The sequence below is a fragment of the Castanea sativa genome, chromosome 5 (genome assembly GCF_040712315.1).
Source record: "Castanea sativa cultivar Marrone di Chiusa Pesio chromosome 5, ASM4071231v1".
Taxonomy (NCBI): domain Eukaryota; kingdom Viridiplantae; phylum Streptophyta; class Magnoliopsida; order Fagales; family Fagaceae; genus Castanea; species Castanea sativa.
The window spans coordinates 39,115,808-39,126,485 of record NC_134017.1 but is presented as its reverse complement, the minus strand read 5'-3'; the positions used below and the strand labels follow the sequence as shown (position 1 = coordinate 39,126,485).

The 10,678-nt window shown below is 37.5% G+C and overlaps 1 protein-coding gene across 1 annotated transcript; it reads left to right on the top strand.

Moving 5' to 3' along the window:
- Nucleotides 1-4,423: 4,423 nt before the first annotated feature.
- LOC142635945 (putative ubiquitin-conjugating enzyme E2 24) lies at nucleotides 4,424-10,445 on the top strand. The gene is made up of 8 exons (XM_075809984.1): nucleotides 4,424-4,756; nucleotides 5,046-6,499; nucleotides 7,025-7,159; nucleotides 8,103-8,519; nucleotides 8,608-8,671; nucleotides 8,835-8,974; nucleotides 9,178-9,489; nucleotides 9,934-10,445. The coding sequence occupies exons 2-8, from the start codon at nucleotides 5,057-5,059 to the stop codon at nucleotides 10,177-10,179; spliced, it is 2,757 nt and encodes a 918-aa protein (XP_075666099.1). The 5' UTR covers nucleotides 4,424-4,756; nucleotides 5,046-5,056; the 3' UTR covers nucleotides 10,180-10,445.
- Nucleotides 10,446-10,678: the final 233 nt, after the last annotated feature.

Here is a 10,678-nt window from a genome sequence, read left to right as displayed (position 1 = left end):
AAATCAAGATCCCACGAACCCCATGAACTTGATAGCATTGCAAACCCACAGACCCATATCAAAATCCATCTAGTGCTGTCGTAAAGTTCAAAGAAATTTGCAAAAGAAGACAGTTAGGTGAGGTTTTTCCTCCATTTTTTTCCCTTTTAACCCATAGAAGACCCAAACCAAAAGAAAGAAAAGAGGTAGGGAAGAGAATTGAAACAAACTGCAATTGACAAAGCTCCACTTAGCTTAGCATAAGCATCAAGCATAGCCACCTTGACGTTACCCCTAATTCAACCATTCTCAAGGTAATGTGCACCCCTCTGATCAATCTTTAATCACATGCCACCTGTCCTTTCTCTTCTAATCTGATCACCAAAGCCTTGGCTAGCAAAACACACACATACAAAATCCATCAAATTCTCAATTCTTTTAGAGAAAGAAAGATTAATAAATGTTCATCATCATCATCAACTTATAGTAGAGAGAGAGAGAGAGAGAGAGAGAGAGATCAAAGGACTCATAGATTATCAACTTAATTGGATGAGAATAGTTTGAGTTGATGAAACGGTGTCATACTGGGACTAGTGTGTGTTTCCAATTTGGGTGAAACGACTCTGCCAACTTTTCTTTTTGTTTTTAAGTGAAACATTGTCTTTTTAGGGCTGATTAGGCAAAACATAAACACATTAGCATGACAACGTGTCACTTAGCAATCTAAACTAATAGAGGGTGGAGTTTTGCTAACAAAATCAAACTGCAAAGTGTAAAATTCAATTTCTTAAATTTTAAAGTGTAAAATCTAAGCAACCCACAACTTTAGGAGTATACTTTATAATTTATCCTATTAATTGTAGGAGCATAGTCAAATCCACACCCAACTTACTTATCTAAGTAACTAGTAGGCGTAGCCTAGACCTCTAAAGGAGAAATCATATATTAATTTAAAAAATAATAATACTATAGTAGCAATCGTCCTCTTTGTTTTGGGCATTAAAATAGTGAGAGATGTCATTCAATGGTGGCACACATGAAGGGCAGACAGGTAATTTTCAAAAGGAAGTGTTATGTTGTACAAGCTACAAAGAGCAACAAGTATTAGGAATGGCAACGGGTCGGGTTCGGGCCGGGTTTTTGCATACCCGGACCCGACCTGCGGGCCAAGACCCGGAACCTGGACCCGGCCCGATTATTAATCGGGTTTTTTTTCCCGGGGCCCATACCCGCCCCGCCGGGCCCCACGGGCCCCGCGGGCCCCGTTTATCTTCTTGGGCCCAAATCTAGCCTAACAAAAATTTATTTATTTTTGAAGCCCATTAAATTTTTTCCCTAGATTCAAGCCTATTCAAGCCATTTAACATAGCCCAAATGCCAAAATTTGGCATTTAGGCCACATTATAGGGCAACCAAATCAAACCAAATTATAAGTTAATCATAAATCAATAAATCACAACTAAGATTTTAAATCAACAAATCACTTAAAAAGTTACAAAATAAATCCCACAAGTCTAGGAAATTACAAAATGTCTTATCCTCCAACTAACAAATGAAAAAGACTAAGAAATTCTTACAAAATGTCTTATCCTCCATAACCGGGTTTTTATCCGGGGCGGGTTTCGGATTTTTTTATAAAACCCAGACCCGACCCGAACCCGCTTCGGGTTTTTTTTTTTAAAACCCATACCCGACCCTATTCTTTATCGGGCCGGGTAAAATCCGGCCCATTAGGGTCGGGCCGGACCGGGTATCCGCGGGCCGGATCTAAATTGCCATCCCTAACAAGTATATGTGTCTGTCTATGAGTGTTAGTGTTGAGTGTGATACTGTTTGCGTTGGTATATTCGTTTTTTTCTCTTTTACCCGTGTATCCATAATTTATAGACTCTCCCACACACTCACTCCTTATTGGATGTGAAACAAACGCAGCCCTTTCATCAGCTCCAACGTTTCTGAGAGCCAACAAAACAGTGCCACACCAGCCACCATACCAACACACAAACAGAGTTAGTTAGAGTTACACAAACAGAGTTCTAATGATTTGGGGGGTCGGGTATGAAGTGAAAAGCCCGGTTCAGAGAGGAGCTCTTCCTCTCTGAATTCCCAGCTTTTCCTTCCTTCCTTCCTTCTTTCTTTTACCAATACACTGATGGTTTTCTTGGTTCAGAAACAAAGCAAGTCTTGAAATTGTGAGCAACTAAGAGAAAAATCAACTGGGAACACTTTGTTTCAGTCAGTTATGTTCTGGGTCGACTTCCTCTGATCAGCTTTTGCGGTTTTTCTGGGTATTTGATGATGAATACCATAGGTGGCAAATGGTACAGTTCTTTTACTTTGCAATTTCTGTCATTCATTCAGTCTTTTTTCAAACTGTCATTTTTGTTTGTTTGTGGGGTTGATAAATTTTTGCTCTTGTTATTGTTAGTAATCTTGTATAACTTTTTTGTTTCCTCAAAATTCAGCATCAAGCTTTGGGGCAATATTACAGAAATTATTGGAAATATTTTTAGTTTAAAAAAAAAAAAAAAACTTTTCTTTTCATGGGACTTGAATTTTTGTGGGGGCACAAATTTGGAGAATGGTTCTTTGTGATCATATGTTATAAGGTGTTGGTGTAAGATGTAATTTTTCAATATTACTTTTGAAAAATTTAGACTCTTTCATAGGATTTGCGCTTCTTGAGAGGCTCAATTTCTGGTGTATAGTTTCTCATGTTCTTTGGAATTTAGGTTTGTTTGTAAACCAATTATTAAAGAAATCGATGGCTTCTGGGATTTGAATATCTTTTTGGTTTCGTTTAAAATTGAAAAGTTTGGAGCAAGCGATATGGAGTTTAAACTTAAGTTCACAATGCTTGAAAGTATGAGAACTGAGAATCACAGTCTTAAAAGAAAAAAAATCATGTGGATGACATACTTGGACCCTTGTTGATACATGAATTTGAAATAATTATGTTAAAAATGATGTTTCACTTTTATTACTCAAATTGCTTGGTCGAATTACAGTAATTGTTTGTTCAACGGTTGCTCTTCTTTTCCTTTCCAGTCTATAATCTAAAACTTTGTCTGCCATTAATACTTCATTCTTAAGCAATGCGCCCTGGAGAATGAAATCAAACCCTTCTATAAAAAAATTATCAGATTCAAATTTATCAGTAGAAGTAAAGTACCAACTTTGAATTTTGTCAGACTGCATGATGCTGCTTTCTTTCTCTCTCCAGGTTGATGTTTTCTCTGTAAATTTCTATGTATTGAAATAGAGTTTAACACTTTTTCACATCCATTTTTCATAAAAGTGAACCTCTAATCAATTTATTTAACTATGAAGGAAAAAAGCACATCATAGAGTCATATATTTTTAAGAATATATGCCTCTAAAAAAAAAAAATATTTAAGAATATACTGGTTTTCATTCAGTTGTGTCAGTACAAAATGCAGATTTTTGTTATGATGAAATCCGCCTATTATTAGATGCTATTCTTTTCAATTAATGGAAATACAATACTTAACAATTTATCTTTTAAAATCCACTTCTTCTCTTTTCTTCTTCATCTAATTGTATGACCACTTTTTTGCACCTTTGATTAATTTTGTTGATTATACTTTTGTAAGAAAGGAGATAAAAATTATAAAATCAATGCTGGATTCTCAGATTTTTCTGCTTCTATTTTCTATTAATACTGAAAAGTTTTAGGCACTTATTAACAGGTGGTGTTCCTGCAGGTTCTGTGGAAATGTTAAACTGGTTAGAGAAGCTCTCCTGCCTTTTGGCACTGAAAAAGGGTTATGTTGATAGTTCTTTCGAAGACATCATCCAATTTGTTACCAAGTTGTTTTAGATGTGTGCTACAGGTTCAATTGTGATGTTAAGCTACTTAGAGAAGCTTTCTTGAGTGTTGACCATATAAAATGATTGTTGAGGTAGCTCTCTCAGAGACGCATGATCCGTGGCTGAGTTGATGTCCGTCAAGTTTCTAGATATGTCTAAGAATGGTTTTTCTGTTGGGTGGCTTGTACTGACCTAATTCTGACCCTGAATTTCTGTTGGTAAATTAAACTCTTTGCAGGAGGCAAATCTCCTTTGGCATAGATAAACCTGACAGAAACTTCGGCTTCATTTTGGGGCAAATCTCCTTCGGCAATATTTATTTCAAAAAAAAAAAAAAAATTCTTCTAGTTTGTGAAGATTCAGTTCTTTAGGGCAAATCTCCTTTGGCAATAGTTACTAAATTTTCCTTTGGTTCGGTGACTTCCCTTGGCAGTGAATATTGGAGGAGAACTTTTTGGTTGGACAAGTCTCATTTGTCATCATACCTGGAATTCCGTCCTTGCTATTGGAAGATCTCCTTCTGGACTTGTTTTTACTTTCTAATTCTCAGGCTGTTCACCCCTCTGTGGGGTAGATTTTATCTGGCAGTTGTAGCTTGTTGGCTCTTCTGTGTTTGGAAATTCTCCAGAAGTTTCTTCTTGTGGAACTTCAGTCCATTTATTGGGCAAATCTCCTTTGGCATTTAGGGGTTGTAACTTGACTCCTGTTATCCCTTTTGGGCAAATCTCCTTTGGCATCAGATCTCCAGTTTTATCAGTCTACATTATCTGTTGGAGTTATTGACACTTCAAATATTTGCATCAATTGGAACATATATTATTTTACCGTTTGTTATTATCCTGAGGAACCGACTACAAACTGAAGATCCTTAAAGCAGTACGTAGTAAGGTCATAAGTTCAAATCACGAGTGACACAAGTGTTGGGTTCTCCATTTTGTTTAAAGAGGTGAGAATCAATGGTACCTTTCTCTATCCCTACTGCTATTTCTTCATTGCAGTTATTGTTATATTAGTGCAATCTAAAAATAAATCGAGTAGTTGAACTTTTCATTTTTGAGGAGAAAGATAGTAAAAGTAGTTCAATTTTAATGAATAGCAATGTGGTTAACTGGTGGTTTTAATTTGTTATATCTCGTCATACTAAATTTTCTTTGTTGTTGCCATTATTATGATATTTTTATTCTTGTGTTTGTGTTATTGCTTTTAGACTGAGTTGTGCTAATATCTTCCAATAGGCATTTGAGTGATGGATGTGTTCCTTAGTGAGTCTGATTGGGAGAGTATCAGTGAGAGTGGTAGTAGTGAGGATCAGGAGGAAACTGAATACTTGTACGGTGGGCAGGCTAGGAGCATTTTGTCAAGCCTTGAGGAGAGCATTGAGAAAATTGATGATTTTCTCTCATTTGAGAGGGGATTTTTTCATGGGGATTTGGTGTGCTCAGTAACAGACCCGTCTGGACAGATGGGCAGAGTGGTAGGCGTTGATATGTTGGTAGATTTGGAGAGTGTCAAGGGAAAAATATTGAAAAATGTAAATTCCCAGACACTTTTAAAGATTCGCTCCATTTCAGTTGGGGATTATGTGGTTTGTGGGCCTTGGCTGGGAAGGGTAGATAAAGTAGTTGACAAAGTCACAGTCATCTTTGATGATGGATCAAAGTGTGAAGTCACTGTCATGGATCAAGAGAAGCTCCTGCCACTTTCTCCCAATCTACTGGATGACTCACAGTACCCATACTATCCAGGACAGAGAGTGCGGGTTGGTCTCTTAAATGTTTCTAAACCAGCTAAATGGTTATGCGGCATTTGGAGGAGAAATCAAGATGAAGGAACTGTTTTTTCAGTTGAAGCAGGTTTGGTGTATGTGGATTGGCTTGCATCTGCTCCCATGGGTTGTGATTTGAGTTTGCCTGCTCCACCATGTTTGCAGGATTCGAAAAACTTGACTTTGTTGGCATGTTTTCCATATACAAACTGGCAGCTTGGTGACTGGTGTATGCTTCCAAGTGCTGACAGTAAGGGTGTAATGGACCAGACATTTCTTAACACCTCTACTGGGCATTGTATTAAAGAGCATGAGAACTTAGCAAGAGGATTTCAGAGAACACACCTTAGTTCAAATGTGGAGGAAATCTTTGTTATTGTGAAGACACGGACTAAAGTTGATGTTGTGTGGCAAGATGGTAGCCACTCCTTTGGACTTGATTCCCAAAAGTTACTCCCTATAAGTGTAGTAAACACTTACGAATTCTGTCCTGAACAATTTGTTCTGGAAAAGGGTACTTTTGATGATCCACACATGTCTAGCAGCCGCAAATGGGGTGTTGTGCTGTCTGCAGATGCAAAGGAGCGAACTGTAAAGGTACGGTGGAAAATTCTTGCTATGACTGAAGCAAACAATTTGGATGGAGATAGGACAGAGGAAACTTTGAGTGCTTATGAATTGATTGAGCACCCAGACTTTTCCTACTGTTTTGGTGATGTTGTCTTCAGATTAATCCAAAACCAGTTTGGTGTTCCAGCTGATAAAGATCATGTGTACTCAGAAACTGGCATGAGTGAGGCTCCTTCTTTGATAGGCGATAACTGCAACAAGAATCAAAATCAGTACCTATCATGTATTGGCCTTGTTACAGGCTTCAAAGATGGTGCTGTGGAGGTGAAATGGGCTACTGGTTCTGCAACCAAGGTATGATGTACAATTATCCTAATTGTTTTTACCTATATCTGTGTGTACTCATTGATTTGTGGTTGACATTGTTGATTGTATAAGAGGCTACTGTAATCAAGATTAATTACTCACAGTTAGTTGCTAGGAAATTTTTATATATCATGCAGAAAGGTTCTGGCAGTTGTGGTAGGCAAATAGGATATGTTGAAACTAGGTTAGATTGTATTGTTATGCTACAAATTTTAGCCCATTATGATACCAATTATGGGAGATGAGTGTCTATTCTCATTTCATTCATCACTAGGCAGTGAATCGTTAGCATGTCAGCATGATTTCAGCTTCCAATGAGATGCAGAGGTTAGAAGATAGATGTAGGATGTAGTTGGTAGTCCAGATAACTGCACAAAGTAAGAATGCTTTGATATGCAGCCAACTTCAGCTTCTCTTGAAACTCCTTTTTGAATTGCTAGCTATTTCTGTTTCATCCATAACTGGGCAGTATCCAGTCAAGTTCTTCAAATTCTTTGTTGTGCATGGTTACAGGTTGCACCTTATGAAATATTTCGGATTGATAAAGTTGAAGATTCAACCACTACCCATGTGCTTTATGAAGAAAATGTTGAGGAATCAAATCAAGAGATTATTGAACAAAAACAATCTCATAACCATAAAGGAAAGGTAAATTCATCTTCTCTCTCTCTCTGATGCAGTTCTGAAACTATGTTCAAATTTTTATGGCGACAGTTCAGGCCCTGGAATTAATGGATGGTAACCATATTTTAGATATAAGAATTTAAGATAGATTTCAATGTGGAAATCATGGAAGAGTCAGGGAATGTTAAAATTTTGTAAGAACCCTATGCTAACTTGGGATTAAGCTCGTCTAGAGAAATGAGCAACATTCTGTCAGAAAATGAAAAATTTGTATTTCTGCACTTCAAAACTTTGCTCCGCAGGGTATTGTTGAATATTTTCCATATTTAACATTAATTGGCAATATTGTTTTTTAAAAGATTTATAAGTAAACATTAATTGGCAATTTTTTTTAATTTTGAATATTCAAAATGGGATACATTTTCATCATGAGGAGATTCAATATGATTTAGGACTTTTTATCTACTAAGTATATGCAAGTTTCATTATCATTCTGTTTGATTGCTGCTAAATTGTAAGAAAAAGGAACATAAAAGTAGAACTTGAAATTACACAGCCACTTGGCCTGTGGGCTACAATTGAAAGAAATAGAACATAAAAATGCTTACTCTAGCATCTTGTGTGCTTCTGTTTATCTTTGGAATGGCCACCTTGGCCTGTAGGCTACATAACTAGCTCAGCCAGGCTACATAATGAGGTTAGCTGTCCCCTTCAAGGCCTTTGGTGGAAGCTAGAATTGAATCCCTGGCATATGATGACCAAGAGACTCAACTAACCATATTTGCTGGCACCTTAATGCTACTTGAACTTTTTTTCCTTATCTAGTGTCTTTAAATGAAAGATCCTAAAAAAATGATTGAATTTGTGTTAATTCTTATACTAGTCCAGTGATTTTGGAAGTTAGTAAAAAAAACCCTATATCATCTGGATTTGTCTCACAGCAAAGCCAATGACTTTTATTGTTCAGGATTTGTTCGATTCTGATGGCTCTGATGAGAATTACAAAACGCATTCATGGGAATTCAGTTCCTTTTTCCTACCTAAAGCCACCATTGGGTTTTTCACGAGTATTGCAGCAAGCCTATTTGGATCCGTTGGCTCAACTTCACTGTCATGCCCTGTTGTATCTGGCCTTATTTCTGAAGATGGAAATGAATCTGGGAGTCTCCATGAGAAAGAAGTACTGGAAACTTGTGATCTTTTGCACACATTCAGACACACAAGTTCAGATCATGAGGTGGAAGAGACTCTAGATAAGGATAATGATGTTCTTCCATTTTCAAAAGCTAGCGAGAACTCTGATCTGTTTAGGCAGTTTGATATGGTTGGTGATTGCTCAGACCATCACTTTCTTGGTGCTGGCAAAGGGTTGGCATTGTCTCAGGCAAGAAACACAATTTAAATCTTCTAAATGTAAAAAGCAATATGTTCAAACAGTTGGAATTCATCCCTTTTTTTTTATCCCCTTATAGGTGAAAAGCAGTTGGTTAAAGAAGATTCAGCAAGAATGGAGCATTCTAGAGAAAAATCTCCCTGGTAAGCACTTTATCTTTTTTGGGTGGAACCTACGGTCAGTTATATCTATGAGTTGAGTTAATAACATGCTGAAAATCTGAAAGGGCAATTATTATGTGAGTTCTATAACCTGATTCACTGTGCTACACTGCTACTACTTATTATACCTTTTGTGACCTCACAGACACAATCTATGTCCGTGTCTTTGAGGAAAGGATGGATCTACTGCGAGCAGCCATTGTTGGTGCCCCTGGAACTCCATATCATGATGGCCTTTTTTTCTTTGACATTTCCCTTCCTCTGGAGTATCCACATGAACCACCTGTAAGTTTTCTCACTGTTTTCCCATGCTTATAATTTGCTTTTATGCTTGATTTAATACCTCAATATTGCCAAAACAAAGTGCCCACTGCAGTTTCTGTTTTTTCTGTGGGAATTTATTCTGTATCCACACATGCACATAAATCATTCATGAAAAGAATTGGCATTCTGTATCTCATGCTGTTGTGACATGATATCCTATGCAGTCGGTGCACTACAATTCGGGTGGGCTTCGAGTTAACCCTAACTTGTATGAATCTGGAAAGGTCTGTTTGAGTCTTCTCAATACATGGACGGGAACAGGCTCTGAAGCATGGAATCCAGGGAGCTCAACTATTCTTCAGGTTCTTCTCTCCCTCCAGGCCCTTGTGCTTAATGAGAAGCCTTATTTCAATGAGGCTGGATATGATCAGCAGATTGGAAGAGCTGAAGGAGAGAAAAACTCAGTGAGCTACAATGAAAACGCATTCCTTGGCACCTGCAAGTCCATGCTATACCTACTACAGAAGCCACCTAAGGTATGATAATCAGTTCTCAATTCACATTTCAATCTGTGGATGTAGTGGTTGGCAGCTATTGTGATGATTACCTTTGGAGTCCGGACCACAATAAATGAAAAAATAATAGCCATAATTTGGAGTGCTATATTTCCATCAAATAAATTTTTTATCTGATTTATAATATATTTTATTATACTTCAGCAAGTAGCTTTTGAAATGAGTATCCACAATTCATGTATGGTATCACTGCCTTGCTTTCAACAAATGAAATATTGGATGATTCAATAGCTATTGTTTGCCAGGACTCCAATTGCATATTCACACGCACACAAAAAAAAAAAAGCCACTTACATGACATAACCCTGCTATTCCAAAAGAGAATGATGCTATTTAGAACCTTTGAATTTGTCTTTGGAAAGACTAAACATTTAATTTTATAAGGGTTAACTTTTACTGGTACAGAATTTTGAGGCACTGGTAGAGGAACACTTCAGGCGACGCTCTCAGAATATTCTAATGGCTTGCAAGGCATATATGGAAGGAGCTCCAGTGGGGTGTGCTCTTGGATGTGGAAAGACTGAGGGTGAAAATTTAAAGGGAAGTTCTACTGGGTTCAAAATCATGCTTGCTAAGCTCTTGCCAAAGCTTGCGGAGGCATTTTCTGGCCAGGGCATGGTTTGCAGCAAGTTTATTGAGCCAGAAAAATGAATTTTCTGCGACTCCAGGTACTAAAAAATTACCTGATCAAGACATCTCTACCCTGTTTATAACCCCGTAAAATATCACTATAAGCCCTTAGCGAAAGATTGGTCTTGTTTTTGTATATATATGGTTGTTGTCTGTAGTGAAAAATGTCTGAATAAGACCCATCAAAAGAAAAATGTCTTAATAAGGCTTACGTGCCATATCTGTATAATATTATGTCATGCAGACTCTGAAATAAGATGCATCAGTGGGATTTGTGTGTTTGAGAATGATTTTCCGTCTGTTGATCACAATGTTATACATGGCAAAAGAAGTAGATGCTGGTCCTTTATCCAATTTGGAGCCTAGTGCTGCACTGGTCCTACTCCTACATCCCAATTTGGAGGTTCACATTTCCTTACTAGATTTCCTGACATCAAGCCCCAACCACCGGTTCCCCTGTTCACTTTACTAGATTTCCTGTCAAATTCATTGTTTGTACAAACCAAGCAAGTGCACAATC